This window comes from Ambystoma mexicanum, chromosome 4q (assembly GCF_040938575.1).
Source record: "Ambystoma mexicanum isolate Mex_15411 chromosome 4q, UKY_AmexF1_1, whole genome shotgun sequence".
NCBI classification, from domain to species: Eukaryota; Metazoa; Chordata; class Amphibia; order Caudata; family Ambystomatidae; genus Ambystoma; species Ambystoma mexicanum.
The window spans coordinates 259,080,657-259,099,505 of NC_090928.1; the positions used below are offsets into that span (position 1 = coordinate 259,080,657).

Genomic DNA, 18,849 nt, shown 5'->3' on the forward strand with positions numbered 1-18,849 from the left:
TAATAGCTGGCCCAACCGTTTGTTTTGAAAGACTTACCAAGTGTTGAAGTTTAGTCTTTATAATAATGGGCACGCCATTGACCACCACTTTAGATTTTCCAATAGGGGTGACTGTAACTTTATTCTCCATGTTCGTGAAAGCAGCATGCTTGTCTGAAATTCTGAAAGACAAAACAATGTGTGGATAGCAGGGAGTCAAAATAGTGATGGCATTAGTGATGAAATGTCAGCAGTGTCCAAGTTCATAGGATGACTGCACAGAAGTAACCCTCTATCACACGGTTGCTACCTAATGCATTCTGGAAGTTGCAGTATGTGTTTATTTCTGCTGACCTCATTGGAAAAATGCTCCAGAAATAATGGTTGGTAAAAAAAAACCAAGGGGGACTGGATTATTGTGTCCTTGGTGACATTCCAAATGATCAACCCAATTTGAATCCTAACTGTTTCGGTACTAGAAAGTACAAGTACAGGCTAAAGCATGCCTACAGACATACATACTTTCACATTGCTCCTGGCATTCTCGCAACTCCACACTTTTGAAACCTGTTATTGTTTCCATATTAAGTGTTGAACATTTTCTAACAAGTCGTAAGGATCCCAACCTTTCTATCAGTAATATTGGAAGTAAAATATAGCACACCAGATAAATCAATAGCATCAGCGGGGCAACAATGTTGTATGCTAGGCATGCACATCTAAGTACTGCAATTCAAATAAATGTTACAACATTAAGTATAAGAAATGTATTATTGCATTCCAGCATGCATGTGTGTGGGGGGGTGGGGGGGGCGTGGGGGCAGGGTGGGTGCCAGATCAGGTCATTTTCCATGCATATATCTAAAGTCTATATTGCTTCACATGTCCCATCTTTACTCACTACTCTTCTTTCCAACCTTGCAACAAAGATCATGAAGTAACATTACCCAAATTCAAAGACATGAAAATGAGTCAGAGTATAAATGAATACATTCATTAAGTGCCTCTGAAATAGACTGTATACTGCCTCCGGGCACTGATCTGACGGTGCTGTGCTGTGCAGATGTATAAATCCACTGTTAGGTAGTATTACAAGTAATATGGCAGGAAGGATTTTCTTAAAGGATAGTTACTAATGTGTTTGCAGTGTGGCAGGCAAATTTGATTCAGGCACTTGTGACCAATACTTAGAACCTCTTATCTCCTTCCACACTCCCCTTGAATCCAGGTCCCTACTCTTCCTTACCTCATCAACTAAACATTGCACTCTGGAATGTTCAGTCTGTATGCAACAAACCCTCCTTTATCAATGACTACTTTCATGGTCAAGTGGCACACCGAGTAGAGCGTTCGCTTTGACATCTGTGCAGGGCTTTCTAACGCAGGTTCGAATCCCGGCGGGGCCAAACTTCCGAGGTCGATAAATGAGCACCACACACCGTGGGTAATAATAAGCAGCGCTCAGATACCCGAGGGTTCATAGCGCTATATAAATGCCAAATTATTATTATTATTATTATTATTACTCGAGCTTTCCTCCCCTAGAACTTCTTGCTATCACTGAAACCTGGATTTCTCCATCTGAGACTGACAATGTGACAGCCCTACAGCCCTACACGACTCCAAACTATCCTTCATTCTCCTTGAATGACTGGCAGAGATGGAGATGTCAGACACCTACTCTCTTCCCGCCTCAACGCCTCTGAATTCTCCAATGCCACATCCTTTCCTACATCTTTTGAATTCACCATTTCTAATATTGCTCTGCCTCACTTGGTTCACATCATCTCCATCTATCGCCCTCCTGGTCCCAACTGGACCATTCTCTGATGATCTTGGGCAACTCCTTGATTCTGTTTCCACTAAACATCACCCAATTCTCGTAGGTGAATTAAACCTTCCCCCTCCAACCAATTCTCAGAAATCTAAATGTCAGTCTTTGCTCTCCACTCTATCCATAACCTACATACCCACACAGGGGGTAACCCATTGGACCTTATCGAATACGGCCTGATCCAAAGAGTCACTCAGCCTACGCATAATAAAGGCAGGACCTTAGATTGGGTGCTGATCTTAATTGTGAAACTACAATTACGTCAATTGCACCTCAATCATGGACTGATCACTATCTACTGTCTTTCACTCTCTCAGCTAACACCCACCTAACGAAGCCTAATAAATCAGCGCCACCACTCCTCACCAGGAACAAACAGAATATTACGGTGGACTCTATTTTATCACATGTAATCCCCATCCTGAACTCCTTGGAAGACATTGCGGACCCAGACATACTAGTAGATGTCTACAATTCAACAATGACCAAAGCCTTACATAATATTGGCCCACTTAAAATGCGCAGAGGCAAACCCAGAGCTCATCTGAACTCATGGTTCACTCCTCAGCTTAAAGCCATGCGAGTGGAAAAGAGAAAACTGGAAGTCTTCTGGAAGCACCTCCCAACTGCAGAGAATAAAACAAACCTGTTGAATCTCTCAGCTAAATATAAAGATGAGATTTGACTTACCAAATGTGAGACCCATATCAATAGAATTAAGCAAGCCAGTTCTAGTACTAAAGAACTCTTTGTTATCCTTAGAAAAATGGAGGTCCCATCCTCCCCACTGACACATGCCTAAAGGATAAACTCTAGTGTACCAACATGCAGAATGCTCTAACTAACAAAACTGCCACTCTCCAAAACAAAATAGCTGACAAAAAACGGAACCTACCTAACATAGACTCTTCCTTTAGAACCCAAGGATATTCCACCATACCTCCTCGATTGATTGATTGATTGATTGATATTTTATTTCTATCGTGCTCATACACAAGTGTTTCAGAGCGCGACAAGGCAAGGGAAAGGGAACAGGGGAGAACAAAAACAACGATCTTACTAGGCCCAGTGACATTGAGAACGTGCAAGTGCAGGGTAGAGGGAGAAGGAGGAGAAGTGCATGGAAGGGGGAACAAAAGGAGAGTGTGGAGCGAGAAGGAAAAAACAAAAATACTAATAAAAGCAATAAATAAAAAGACAACAAACAATCAGAGTGCAGCCAGCAAGTGGTAAGTGCTGGGTTTATGGCAGCAGGCCATGTAGGTCTGAAAGTGCAGGAGGAAAAGGGGAGGGCTGTATGGGTACAGACACAGACCCCAGTGCAGGGGGTGGCCCGGAGGCAGTGCGTGAGGGTGGCAAGATGAGCAGGTACCTGGGCCCAGAGGACAGAGGGTGGCCAGGTGCATGGTGCCGAGGGAGAGTAGAATCAACAGGGGAGAGGGGAGGAGAAGGCAGAAGCAAAGAGGAAGGTTTTGAGGTGCTTCCGGAACCGGAGATGGTTATCCTCATGTTTTAGAGTGGTTTAGAGAGGCTGTTCCAGAGGGAGGCCCCAGCCAAAGACAGAGATCTACTCCCAGCTTATTTCTTTGAGAAACGACTGACCCTAAGGGAGTTAGAGGTAGAGGAGCGGAGTGCTCGAGATGGGAGGTATTTGCGTAGGGATAGCTGAAGGTATGTTGGACCCAGGCCCCAGAAAGCCTTGTGGACAATGCAGAGGGTTTTGAATTTAATCCTTGCATCCACTGGGAGCCAATGAAGAGATTTCGGAGCTGGAGAGATACGATCCCAGGGCTTGAGGCCAAGGACAAGTCTCGCAGTCCTGTTCTGGATAAGTTGTAAAGGGCGGAGAGTAGAGGCAGGTAGATTAAGAAAGAGGCTGTTGCAATAGTCCAACTTAGAGAGACAGTGAGCTTCTGGGGGAATGAGAGGAAAGGAAGAATACCTCGGAGGAGGTGCAGTAGGAGGTTTGACTTTTTTGATACATCAGTGATGTGGGCGGAGAAGGAGAGTGTGGAATCAAAGGTGACACCAAGGTTCTTGGCCTCGCAGGTGGGGATAGGAGGACGGCCAAGGGAGGCCGGCCAGAGAGTGAGGGGAAAGGAAGGTGATGGTGGGCCAATGAGGAGGATCTCTGTCTTGCTGGCATTAAGACAAAGATCGTTGGCGGCACACCAATCTTGGATGGCAGTTAGGCAATCAGTGATGAGAGAGGTGGAGGAGGTGGCCGAGGGCAGCCTGAAAATGAGTTGAGTGCCGTCTGCGTAGCACTGGAAGTTTGAGCAGAAAATGGCAATGCAGCGGGCGAGAGTTGCCAGGTATTGGTTGAAAAGCCAGGGTGAGAGGTTAGAACCCTGGGGAACACCACAGGTGGAGAGGAAGACAGATGATAGGAAGGACCCAAGTTGGTCCTGGGAGGGTCAATCAGAGAGGAAAGAGGTCAGCCAGGCCAGAGTCTGATCGGTGATGCCCAAGTTATCCCGGAGACGATTGAGCAGGATGGTATGGTTGACCATGTCGAAGGCAGAGGAGAGATCAAGTAGGATGAGAACAGAGGGAATGCTAGAGTCAAGGTTGGAAAGCAGATCTTCACAGATGTTCATGAGAGCAGTATCCGTGCTTCTGCCAGATCTGAAGCCAGACTGATGGTCATGGAGACAGCCAACAGAATCAGAATGAAGGTTTAGCTGAGAGATGGCCAGCTTTTCAAAGAGTTTGCCTAAGAAGAGGGTAATAGAAATTGGGCGATAGTTGGCCAGACAAGAGGGATCCGCTGTGGGTTTCTTGAGGAGAGGATGCACAAGGGAGTGCTTAAGAGGGGAGGGGAAGGATCCTGAGGCAAAGGAATGGTTGCAGAAGTCGGCAAGGGCCAGAGCGAGGGTATCAATGTGGTCCTTGAGAGTTTTAGAGGAACAGGGATAAACCTGTTTTGACAAGGCTTTCATAGATCGGACTTGTCTAGCGACCTCATCAGGGGAGAAGAGAGGAAAGGAAGAGAAGGAGGGTGGGGGGTGGAGGAGAGTGTGGACGGGATGTCCTGGGTTTTTGAGATAAAGTGTGAGGCCAGGGCATTGCAAAGAGCCTGAGATGCAAGGGGAGGGGTAGAGACTGCAGCAGGGTTGGCCAGCTCCTTACAAATTTTAAAGAGTTTGGCCGAGCTGTTACATGCTGCAGAGACACGGGCTTGAATGTGGACTCTCTTCTTGGTACGGACAGAGAGACTGTATTGCCTTTGGAGAAGGCGACAGGCCAGTTCGTCAGAGGATGAGCAGGAATCCCTCCATTTTCTCTCAGCCACCCTACACCTACGTTTAAGTGTAGCTAGGTCGGAGTCATACCAGGAATTGCACTTGGCTTTGGACTTCAGGCGGATCCTCATGACAGGGGCAAGAACATCAAGAGTATCAGAAATAGAAGAATAGAGAGAAGACAGGGCTGTGTCAGGGTGTGAGTCAGCCAGAGGAAGAGGGGGTGGGGAGAAGGTGGAAGCAAAAGCCTCGACTGACACACGCTTCATGGGCCGGATGTCCAGGAAGGTAGGTGGCAGTGTTGGTGTAGGCTTGGGGGGAAGAGAGAGAGAGAGATGAGAGGAGAGGAGGTAGTGGTCACTTCAGGAGAGGGGAGTGGAGAGAGGGATAGATAGGGGGAGGCTAGAGGAGATCAAGACATCAAGTATGTGCCCTGCAGAGTGCTTTGGGCCAGAGGGGGGGATAGAGAGGGAGAGGGAATCGCAGAGGTCGTGAAAGAGCAATGTTGAGGGACAGGGAGAATCAAGGCGAATGTTGAGGTCACCAAGGAGGAGGTGCTTCAAAGGAGGTGCTTCAAATTCTCCAAAGTCTCTATCCCTGAGGTACAAAAAATCCTCACCTCCCTCAAACTCTCAAGATGCCAAGGTGATAGCTGCCCAGCTCAGATAATCAAAGACGCTGCCAGAGACCTGGCACCCTTCATCTCCAAATTAATCAATGCCTCTTTCTCATCTGGCACCATCCCCAGCAATCTAAAGGAATCTTGGGTCATACCCCTCCTAAAGAAAACAATCCTTGGACCCTGCTAACCCTACTAACTACAGGCCAATTACAACGGTCCAGTTTTTACTGAATATACTAGACAAGGTTGCCTACCTTCAGATCCAGGAATACCTAGAGACCAATCATCTCCTAGGGATTCGACAATCTGGCTTTAGACCACAACATGGTACCGAAATGGCGTTGATTGATCTAAAGACCCAGATCAATGAACTTAAAAACAAGGGGAAAACTGCATTGCTATTACTTTTGGATCCATCAGCCGCTTTTGATTTGGTCGACAATAAAGTGCTATGCAATCATCTTGCCACAGCAGCCCATTTTTCCCAGGATGCAATAGCATGGATCCAATCTTTTCTCAATAACAGGACCATGAGAGTCTTCTCCCCCGATCCCTATGACATGCAGAGTTCCTCAAGGCTCCTGCGTGTCAACAACAATGTATAACATCTTCACAAAGCCACTCTTCATTGATTTGGATCATCTGGGTGTCACCTACACTAACTATGCAGATGACACCCTGATCCTCCTACCCCTTACTGGTAACTGCGATACGGATGTAGCACTTGTGAACAAAATGTATCTAATCATTCAGGCATGGATGGCCACCCACGGTCTCTGCCTGAATGACGATAAAACAGAGCTCCCAATTCTAGGTTCCCCATCTAACCTGAACAAACTCAGCAAGGAATATGCCTCCTTTAACATCGACACGAACAACATTAAAAGTGGCATCAGTGGTAAAAACGTTAGGTTTCAAGCAGGCAACACACACCTTAGGGATTTCAATCAGGCGACACACACCTTAGTCTCAGCTCAGTATGCAGCGTGCAATTGAAATGCTTATGTTTTATAGATTAGATTAAATATTGAGTGGATACACCACTCATATCACACACCCTTTTCAAATACCCCGGGTCAAAATGGACCATGAACCAGACTGGTTGGTAAAATACAATATTTATTTATGTATTTGAAAATTAAAAGAAATCATACAATTTTGAATATGGGGCAGCAATCACCAATGGGGTGATAAGAACAACAGAAATGTAGGCAATGCACTTATTTAACCTTCTATTGACACATCTACAAAACACCAGGGAATAGGAGCACTTTTTTATTTTAGGTAAGATAGCACTTGAGTTAGAATTTCCCCCTGCAATGTTCCCTCAACCCACAAATAATCAATTCTAAATGGATAAACAGAAACAGCAGGTAATCGAGAATGACAAATAGAAAACATTCTGGAAATCAGACCTTCCCTGCCCCAAACAAGAGAGAAAAACAGATTTTAAACCCTGGCAATGCTAAGAATGACACTCGGAAATGGATGAATAAATGAATGAATGTGTGTAAAAACCTTGAAGCAAATATTATTCCTTACTACAGCAACAATGTGGATACTAACAATCACAAGCAATGTATAACCAAGAGCATACAGTCTGAAAATGAATGGCAGGTTTTAAAACATGTTTGCAGCAAATGACACTTTGGAAAATTAGCAAACTTTTGCAATTCCCGCCTGAAATTAACAAAACGTTTTTTAATAAAAACGGGTGAAATATTGTAACTATAGATCCTAAGTACGATATGGAAGTGAAATTAGGTCTCCAGATGGTAAATTGAGTGAGTTATACTAGATAGAGTGAGGTTCATTTTTAGGAAAATGGAGCGGTGAAAAAGGAAAGGAAAACAGTTTCGACAAGAACAGTTTTACGCTACCCTAGAGCATTCAGGCTAGGTTACCAAAGAGGAACACAGTAAGCTCCAGGGTTGATTCGCAAACTCAACACTAGTTTCCCAGTGCCCGCCCTGGCGGAACCAGTCCGATCACTCGAAATAGGATTGATAGCTCAGGTTTTACACAAGGCAGAATTACTACGGAGATGGCGCTAGAACAAGAAATCAAAGCAGGGTGGCAAGAATGATTGTGACAGTTTTAACAAGATATCGGGGTCAGAATAAGATAGCTTAGAGATTGGAATGGAACAAAGCAAGGCAAGGTATACTATGGTTTTCTAATGTTCCTATTGATACTCCTAGTCCACTTTAGTTATGATTTTGGACAGTCAGCATTCTGGTCATCACACAGATCTTGTCTAACAAAGGCCAGCCGGACAAAATCAGTGGGATAGGATCAGCTGGGAAGGGACTGGTTACCGGGTAGCACTTCTGGATTGGCAATTCTGGTTACTGAATAATATGGGTCATCAGGGTAGCAGGATGGCAGCAGCATGCAGTGTGGTGGCAAGCTAATCTGGATCAGGATGCCAAAAGTACCACAGTTTTCCCCTTGTTAATGGGAAATTAAGTGGGTGTGTCTATATTGTAGGCCTTACTGGAGCAGGATCAGCAATGCTTGGCCTTGTAGTTGGGATCTGGAGTCTGGATAGATGAAACAGGAACAGGACGCCGGCGCAGGAAAATCAGGAAGATTCGGTGTGGGTGTGTGTCTTAGGGACCCTTATTTATAGAGTAAAATGACACCATCAAAGTATAGGCTGGGCAGGGTTAACTATGCACGCCCCTAAACTACTTGGATTGGGCAGGGGTGCTAGTCTCCGCCTTGCTCTCAACTGGTTGGATTGCTAAGGGAGTGATGTCAGTTTTATGAGGTGAGGTTTACCATGTTCAGAAACTCCCACATTTACTTTACTGAAAATCAGATTATTCCAAAAACATACATTTCTACAATTGCAATCTCTTGTTTCGCCTTTCTGGTACATTTTGGTAATTTTACTCATGAAAGATTTGGCCTAAAATTCCACAATTTTATACAAAGATACGAACTATCCCCAGGGATGTATGTATACAATTTTATGTTTGCAACATTAATACTTTCCTTGGAATCTGTCATATTTTATAACTTCTGTTCCCCATGCGGCAATGAGTTCTACCAAGTTTTAAAAGAAAGCTCATAAAAATAGATTTAAAACTGTGAAATATTTATATTTTTACTAATTCTTGCTGCAGAGATAAAAACAGTCTTTAAAGTTTCTTTATAAAATAGTCTTTGTAACCAAAAGGCAGTCCATTGTCTGTCACTGCACAATTTTTTTTTTTTTTTCAGCTGTAGCCAACTGCCACTTCCTTTAGAGCAGGGTGGGAGTTTCTCCCTTGACTGGAGTTATATGGCCCTCTTCACACCTCCGGCTTCCTTCCCTGAGAGCTCCATTGTTTGGGTCCCAGCAGAGACAAAAGTCTATTCAACCCCGTAATTATCAGGAGGTTTCCAGTATCTGCTGAGCGTTTTTATGATAGCCCCCTTCCCCTTGGGGGAAGTTTCAGGGCTGGCACTTGAACAACTGTTTTTTTTTCTTGGAGATTGCAAACCCAGCACAGTTGATTTAATCTTTATTTTCTTATTTTGAGTCTTGAATTAAAAACAACCTGTGGAATAAAAAGAGCCTATGTGTGTATTATCACCAGCCACAAACCCCTTCACATTGCTAGGTATTGGCAGGCTTTCCTTCAACAGTTTACTTTTAAAATAGGCAATTTTTCTTAAAGTCAGCAAAGCCCATTTTTACACGTGTGAAAACTGTTAGCATTTCTTCCTTTAAATTTGGTTCGGCATCTGTCTTTCCAATATGGTTTACACAACAGTCTGGACAAGGCAGAGGTCTCCATAAAATTGACATGTGTACCTACAGCTCTGATTCCTTTTCAAACAGTGATTTTGATGCTTTTTAGCCAAAGTTAAGTACTTTTCTGTGTTTGATGTAGTACAGCTTTTGTTGGTTTTCAGGTTTTGGCTGGCACATCCTGTCATTCTGGAATAAGGCTTGGTTTTACTGAGGGACAGTGGGGATGGGCATGGCAGGGCCTTCTTAATCACAGTGGTTTTAAACTGCACAGGTGGAATTAGTGCCAAAAGCGCATTTTTAAAGGGTGAAAATGATTCATTTTGAAGGGGAATTTAGGGTTTTCTGCAAAGCAGTGCTGCCTTTTCACTTGATTCCATTTCTATGTTTCAGGACACACTGGCATACTTTTTCATTGTGTCCCCTTGTTCCATCTTGTCTGAAGTGGGCTAGGCAGGATGGTGCAGCCAACTTTTTGTTGCTTGCCAAAACGCAGTTTTGCGGTCCTGGTGCGCACAGGAGCCAGCGCAACCAGGTTGTTTCTGCACAAATGCAGTTTAGTGATGTGGGTCAATGCCGTCAAGTGGGTCAATATATCCCACATACCTAGACTTAGCACTTAACCTCCTCAAAAAAGTTAATGCTACGGCCTCGGCAACAGCATATACTTGCAAGCTGATACAGGCCTGTAAACCTTTCCTATCTAAATAGAGCTGCCTTATCCTTGCCAGAGCCCTTATACCGTCTAAAGTGGATTACTGCAATGGACTTTACTTAGGTGCTAGTAAGTACGTGATTAATAAACTCCAAGTACTGCAAAATAATACGCTGTGAGTATATCCAGGAGAGAATATATCTCTGAGTCAAGAAGATGGAATAAATGGTTGTACATCAAGGACAAGATCCAGCTCAAAATGATGTCACTAACCTATATATGCCTTAATCATGCTGCCCCACTATACTTAATTGAGAAATTTGTTGTAAAAAGGGTATCCCGAATCACCAGGTCAGCCTGCCTGCTTGTTCCTAGGTACAAACAAAAAAGATCAGGGGGGAGTAGTTTCCCAGTTATGGTGGCTCAGCTCTGGAACACACTCCCACCCTCCCTAAAAATGAACCAGCCCTTCACTAACTTTAGGAGAAAGTCCATAACTTGGTTGTCCACAAAGGATATATAATGTGGTTAGGACAGTATATTGGCTGCTTACAACTGCTGTACCACCTGCTGTATTTACCATTCTGTGTTGCTCATGTTATGTTCACTACCTGTTAATATGTGTCGTGCTGTACTGTCTTATTCTTTATGCACTGTCGTTAATTTTTGCTCTTGTTAAACTGTAACCTTACTGTAATGCGCCCAGATACCCTAGGGTTTGGTGCGTTTTATAAATCAATAAAACAAACAAACAAACCTCTTATTCATCTCTACCTCTTTCTCAGCCTCTAATACTACTTACTGTCACACCATCCATATCTGATCACTCAATTGTTTACACCACCATCTCCTTTCCACCATCTGACCTTTCCTCATCACTTGCTTCACCTGTTACTAAAAGGAAATGTAAACCATCTGCCATCCCCTCTATCTCTCTGACCTACAGTTCTCACTCTCCCCCTTCACACCCAATGGCTTTTCCACCAACACGGTCTTCTCCAGATTGCAATGTCTACTGTATGATACATTCCCCTCTCAGTATGACACATTCCCCTCTCACCTCCCACTGCGTACTTTCACCCCTAAGTTACAGCATCCTCAACCATGGGTCACCCCATTCATACGCTCTCTCAGCACAGACATGCATTGGCGGCCGAGCAAATAGAAGAGTAGCCACTCGCATGATGACCTCAACTCTACCTCTCTGTCCTGAACTCTCTATTGTACGTTATTCTGTGAAAGAGCATTGGTCCTCCTGTATATAAAGACATTAAATAAATAGATTACTAAGTAAAATATAGGTTTAGTCATTTTAAATAGGACTCATTCTCCAACTGGAAGCCAGTGGAGAGACCTTCTGGAATAAGGGAGATGGTTTTGTAATGTACTGCTTGCAAAACAGAGTCATTCCAGAGAACCATGACAGAAGGTGGAGGTGATAGGGATGAGTGGAGGGGAAAGGAAGTAAAGCGAAAGAGGAGATAACATCAAAACATTGCAGGATTCTCACACAGACTCATCAGAGAAGAACTGGAAATCCAGCTAACAACTCATGATCAAGAGGATCAGAGCGATCATGAAGATATTGAACAATACTGAGTATAAATCCGAACCTTGCAGAATCCAGCCAACCCCCTCAGGAGAATGAGGAATAGTCACCTATCGTCCCTCATGGATTAGGGAGACCAAGAAAAGAGATAACCCTTTCCAAAGCCAACCCTCACAGCTACCACAAATTAAATGGAGCAGGAGACGTTCAAGCGCCACTGCACCATGCTGAAAGCATCTGACAGGTCAAGCAAAAGCTCTAGTGCATCCTGGTCCCTGAATACTGTCTCCAGGGCAATCATCTCACAGTTTGAGCATTGATGCTCTAATGTAGTGTTTCATCTCCCTATATTGAAGGGGGACGCATGATGATATATGCATCTTGTTGATTCCGGTGGTACTGTAACACCCATTGCTCCATAACTTTTGATAAGGGTGGGATCCAAGCTGTAGGCCTATAATTGCTGATATGCTTTGGGTCTAAATTGCTAGTTTCCAAGCAAGAAGATATACTGACTTGGTTTAATGGCAGAGGAAGCTCTGCCTCTTGTAGACAAGCTGAAATAATCTTAAGCATGGGACCTGTGAAAAACCTGGTAACATTAACTAAAATCTAGGCAGGAATTGGAACTACCATTGTTACTGCAAGTTTGTAGGATTTCAGGAGGGCACATAAGCCTTACAATATTTGCCTTACAATTTCCAGACAGCTTCTATTAAAGACCTCCACAGCATTTGAGCATTCATCTCCCTGTTATCAACCCAGACTGGTTTTGAAACAGTAAGGTCCAGGGATGCTGCAGTAGGTATGCAAGTTTGTTTCGGAATCCCCAAAACTGCCTTGTGTATTTTTTGTATTTCTGAGGTAAAGAAGCTTTTAAAGCTTTTAAAGAATTGACTATATTACTAACATGCCCCAGTGACCTATATTTCTTCAAGGGTTTTAAATAATTAATGGCTGATGTTAGGGGCGTTTGAAGGCTAATCCTGATTGAACACTTTTTTGCATGAAAGATGGCTTCATGGTAAATGGCTACAGCTTCTTTCTATTTTAGCCTGTCTTTTTGCAGTAACGTTTAATGCCGTTTTGTACAAAACTTGACCTCCAGGGTGTACGCACATGATGCGTTTGAACCCTCACTTTTTTTACTCAGGCAGAATTACCAAGCCAATACGAGTTTGGGGGTGCAGGAAAAAAGTGGCGGTAATGGAATTAACACCATTTTTTCTGCACCAACATACTACGAGTATGGCCCTGGCACGGGGAATTTACCTCCAGCAACATGCTGGAGGTAAATCCTCCCACTGTCTGCTGTAAAATCAACAAAATCGGTGGAATTACTGAGGTGGTAATTCCGCCGGCAGTAATTCTGCCGAAAAAGCCCCATAGAGTCCAATGAGCTCTGAAAAATTTGGGATTTATTCTGCCACTTGTAATTTGGAGGCAATTCCATCGGACCAAGTGACGGCAACACTGGAATGCTGCCCAACTCGTAATGAGGCCCAAAGTTAGGGCCACATTATGATTTGGGCAGTATTCCAGCAGTAAATCCACCGGAATACCGGCCAAATAGAATTAGCATTACCGCCACTTGGTCCGCCGGAATTACTGTCGAATTGCAAGTGGTTGCAACAGAGTTGATCCCCATTTTTTGAGTGTCCATTGGACTATATGGGTCATTTCTGGTGGAATTACCACTGGTGAAATTACTGCCACAGTAATTCCACCGATTTTGCCATTTGTTGGCAGAAAGTGGGAGCATTTACCTCCAGCATGATGCTGGAAGTAAATTCCCCACTCCAGGGCCATACTGGTAGTATGGCGATGCGGGAAAAGTGGCAGTAATTCCCTTACTGACAATTTTTTCCCACACTGCCATACTTGTAATGAGCCCCTTAACATTAAAATATCAGCAAGAATGGTGTTGCAGGTAAAAAGTGGCAGTAACGGTATTACCGCCACTCTGCCATACTATGAGTTTGGCCCTGGAGTGGGGGATTTACCTGCAGCATTTGGCTGGAGGTAAATCTTCTCACTTTCTGCCAAAAAATCAGCAAAATCTGCGATAATTCTACCGAAAAAGCTCCATAGAGTAGAATGGATTCTGAAAAAATTAGGATTTACTGAACCACCACCACTTGTAATCCGGCAGTAATTCCGCCGGATCAATTGGCGATAACGATTCTTCCGTTGGGAGGTATTCCGGTGGATTTCCTGCTGGAATGCCCCCCACCTCATAATGAGGCCCCATGATTTGATATAGGCCAACCCAATCAAATAAAGGTGTACGAACTGACCCAACAACGCAGTATTGAAGGTGCGTGAGCGCTTCAAACATATGCAACATAACATCCGTTGTACTGCAAAGATCAAGTTTATCACCCCTGCTCGTCAACATATAGCTAGTCCTACTCATGAGACCCATCTATAGACACAGCCTCACCTGCTTCAATTATGCAGCCACCTGCACATGAGCAGCTACTCCTAGCAAATTATTCACCTCTGTGAATCTGCCCCTACATACCTCCTACTACCCCCTATACACATGAGATGTTGACCTGATTTGCTCCCTGATATTACACACTATATTTTGCTCCCATGTCTCCCTGGAATGTGCTCCAAGATGCTCCCGCCGTAGGTGTGCTCCATAGGTTCTCCACTCTTTGCTCCTGGATTGTGCACATTGCCAGGTACCTTCTGTGACTCTACTCATCAATGTCCCCACTGTTATTTGCTCTGAGGTGTACCATGCTGCCATTTTCCTCCACTGTGATTTGCCCCCAGGGGCCTTCACTGTTTGCTCCTGTGAGTCTTTCCTGATTATTTCTCTGCACTGTGATTTCTGGCCCCCGGTGTTGCAGGCTGTGCATGGTATCGCTCCACTGTAGGGTGCTCTGGGATTCTCCCCACAGTGACTCTGAGGTGCAGCACTCCCAGGATGACCACACCGTTACACTGAATAAGGAACTCCAAATACCCATCAAGGTCTCCCATTGCCTGCTCTCCTTACTAACACGTGCAATTTCTACTCTCCACCTCCCAATATGTATACTGACTAAGCCCCCCATACACAGAAATTGACCACTCCCTCCCACCACACACTGAAAACATCAGAACTCTACCTCTCTCACAACAACGTATATAACACAGCCTCAACCAAGGCAATCTTGGCTAGGGGCACACGATGCTCCCCTCTGGATAGAGATACTGCACCGGCTCTTGACACACACCACTCAGTAAAACACCCGCACGCACCAATACATCAGCAAAGCTGTCATGCCATTTGCTCATGTCCCAAGTTGCCCCCCGCCCCCATCTTTTCCAGATTCCAATGCACCATTATACCATGCAAATGGAAGTGGAACACAGTATACACATCTAATAACTTAAAGTAGTCAAAATATTCAAAAGAAATTCATGAAATTTAAAACATTGTAGGCTATTTTTCTTTTTAATCTAGGTCAATTCAAGAAGTATCCTAAATGTACAGGAAAACCACACCAAAGCACGTATCCTGCCGGTGTGCATTGCCCCCAAAGGAGGGGGAGTGTTGGGTGAGGCGGTCAGTGCGAAAAGCGCAAACATAAAGAAAGGACACAGGAAACTATGCAACAAATGCCCTCAGCAATACAGTGTCCCGTCCAGGGAAAGTACTACAGAAACTTTGCACCAGTGGAAGTGCAATTAGCACTGAGACAGAAATTGCACCATTACACAAACACATGCATTTTTTCACCAGGGCAATGTTTCCTCCAGTCCTAGTACTTTGCCCTGGCGCAAAAATGCACTAAACTATGTATTTCGCCCTAGTTCCATTTATGATCTAATGCTAACTTCACTTGCACTAGTGCACAGTTTTCGTAATACTGCTCCCAGAATGGTAATGGGAGGGGAGAAGAGGAGTGGGGGAGGGGGGCGGGGGTTAAAGGTGTATCTGAAAGGGGGATTACAGTGATCTGCCCCTGAAATAAAATAAAAACACACGCTTGGAAGCACACAAACTAGCACGTGGAACAGTGACATCTCAATTGCACACATTTGCGAGTCACTTGTAATGTTTCCCAATTTGGATGTAAATAAAAATGGATGATTTATCCCACAAGGTCTTATTGAAATGTATTTGAATGTAAGAACTGAGGGGTAGAGGACCCCACAGTCCATTGATAATCAGTAAGGTTGCCCAATGAATATTCAGTTTACCAACGAGGTGTTTGCCAGCGTTCTATCATTGGTCACGTAATATGTGACGCAGGAAAACATGTTCAACAAGCCACACAAATAGGGAGACCTTTAAGGCTCTGTTATGGCTTTTGTCGAATCCCTAAGTGCTTTCACCAGATGTTTTGAGGGTTCTCTCATATAAGAGGAAACATTAAAGTGAAAGGAAAACTAAAGGACTCATGATACCAGTAGTTTCACCACAGCCCAATCACAAAAGAGTAATGAAATATTAGTGCAAAGCGTGTGCTACCCTGAGCTCTGTTTGCTTTGGACTTACCCGAGCCCTCGAAGATGAATTGCATTTGAGGTGGACTGACCCGCATCAGAAGAACCTGTAAAGAAGAACAGGCACAACCAGTCATATTCAAGAACAGTCCGCAGCAGTAAACATGTTATGCATATTTGCCGACACTCCTTCTCAGCGAGCAATTATTGCATATCATAGTTACCATGACGTAATTTCTTCCTAGCGGCGGGGATCTACAAGTAGATACATTTAACATCGGTGCCAACATTTATGGATTTAGTCCTGTACCCAATCAGATTACACTAATTTCTATAAAAACAAGGTTTCTGCTTATGTTATGTTATTCAGCTGAGTATTGGTATGCAAAAAAAATGCATAGAGAACACTGTCACCCTGTCACCAAAAGCTCTGACGCTGATGCAGCCAAAGTGTGTTGCGCTTAAAACAGAGCGCAGGCTATTCACTTTGTAAACACCTGAAGAGAGTGGTTTTAAATGTCTTCATAAAACTAAAATGAACAACTGTCAATAGACAGTTCATTCCACAGTTTCTCTGCTATTATGAAGAAGGCACAGCCACCTGTCCTCATGTTACTCGTCTGGGCACATGAAGAGGCCAGGCAGAAGCTGACCACATTTGATGTCTGTGATGACAGAGTGATCAACAGAAGACCCCAGACCGGCTTGAGATCTCTGAGTGCCTGAATTTGACTGGTCACAATGGTGAGGGTTAAGGCTAATAAGGGTTTTCCCGAGGGCAGAACTATGTGAGTGGTCATGAGTCTATCACCATCTTTCGAGGTTCAAGCTTGGTACCCTGCATAAAGCATGCAGTCACTCACAGTCTCAGGGACTTTGCAGTTCGCCACAGCACTTCTTTCTTGGTCTGGCTAGTTCTTGGTTGGTAGAGACCACCTCAGAATGTTGTGTGAGTCCTCCAGTACTTCAGCTACCAGGAGCCTCACCCCAGCACCTTTGGGTCAACTGACAGAGGTCAGACGTCAGTCCCTCTAGGAATAGTTGGACTCCAGCGTTCTGGTCACTTCCCCAATAGGTAAGGATGTGGGCATTACTAGCATTCTCTTCTACTCACTTATTTCTGGCCCTTCATTAGCAGTCTGCCCCACGAGCTTCAGAGTAGCCTCCTGCCCCAGTTCAACCCTTTTCTCTCCTCTTCCTTATACTCTCCTTCCTGCCTCTGTTGTTTCCTCACCTCCTCTCCTCTGTATTTTCCTCTCCAACATGTTCCCTTGCTCCTATAGTGCTCTCCAATGTGTTTCTCCCCATCCTCTCCTCTCTATAAACTCATGATTCTGGTCCTCCTGTTCTCCTTCCTTTCTTTCTTGCACCACTCTATTCTCTTTCTCCTCTGTCTTTCTTCATTCTCTCTCCTTGCCTGTCTTCACATACGCCAACCAATTCCAAACTCTCCCAAGCTTGGTATGGCTGGCTACCCTTTTACAAACCTTCCCAGTTCATGATTGTAAGGCTAGAGGTGAGAGAGGTGGCATCTGCAGTGGTAATTGCTTAGAGTTTTTGACTGGTCTCTGTGGGATCTGCGTACTCCACATGTGTTCTGAATGAAGTGTCAATTCCTCTGGTGTGGCACGCTCTTCTACAGGTCATCTTGGAGTTAGGTGACCCAGTCTGTATTGCTGCTGACCTCATGATGGTGGCACAGATTGCCGCCTCGGGATGATAGCTCAGGGACAAAGGGCTCACCTTGGAAGCAAGACAACGTGGAGCAACACAGGTTCGATCCCCAAGCCCGCGCTTAGAAACCTCTGGGTATTAATCGCGATATAAATAACCAATTACATTACATTGGCATTGGCCTGACTCTGGCGCTCCTCTATGTTAGCGTCTTCGAAGCTGCCAGTATGCTCAGTAAACCTCTGCCTGTCAAAGCAGAGAAGCTGCAGGGGTTCATCTACAAGCCTGGTTTTTGGATCTGTCATTTGAGTTTGGTCACAAGGACGAAGCACACTGAGCCCTGGGATCCGGGTTTTGCAAGCCAGTTCCCCGCTTTCCAGTATGCTTGTGCCATTTAAATGCATACTATACATAGTTTTGATTGTGAACAATGAAGCAGGGTCTTGATAGATATGCGTGCGACAGCCAACTAAGATAAGGATAGGGTGGAGGGAGGGCCTAGAACATCCCATGTATCTCACCTCTGGGCCTAGCATCAAGGTGCATGCAGCGATGCCGGGCCGCCAGGGTCTCCAGAGATCCATCCTCTAAACTAGGGGTCTGCAAACTTTGGCTTTCCAGAAATTTTGGACTACAACTCCCATCAGCATTAACCAACATAGACAATGGCGAGGGATTGTGGTAGTCTTAAACATCTGGAGAGCCCATGGTTGCAGACACCTGCTCTAAACTATCTATACTGACTTTATCACACATCACAGAGTGAATTTATTAAATATTTTCATCGAAAACTGGTTCCAAATTGTGCAATGCTGTGTATACAATGATCTTTCAATTATAAGTGGCTGCATATTGGTAAGCAGTAGAGCTGACCATATGCAGGCAAGATATGCTCTGAATGACACAGGTGCAAAATAACTCGAGCTGCTGGGTTTTGTACCCGGTTTGCGAGCATTTGTAGGAACAATGCTTACTGCAGAAGGCTGCCCTGGTCTTTAGAAAGAAAGGAAGCCTGTGGGTGCCTCTGTGGAGGACAGCAGTGCTGTGCTTCCTGAAGTTGACTGAAATCTGCCAGAACTCATGGGGTCAATTCACGGTTGGCA

General features: G+C 44.5%; 1 protein-coding gene across 1 annotated transcript in view; it reads right to left on the bottom strand.

Moving 5' to 3' along the window:
• The window catches only part of LOC138467234 (kinesin-like protein KIF28), a 516,126-nt gene that overhangs the window by 307,736 nt on the left and 189,541 nt on the right, over window positions 1-18,849 (bottom strand). Inside the window, exons 9-10 of the mRNA XM_069607266.1 lie at window positions 16,125-16,179; window positions 38-161 (exon numbers count right to left, since the gene is read on the bottom strand). Coding sequence (XP_069463367.1) covers window positions 38-161; window positions 16,125-16,179 — 179 coding nt within the window. The remainder of the gene's footprint in view (window positions 1-37; window positions 162-16,124; window positions 16,180-18,849) is intronic.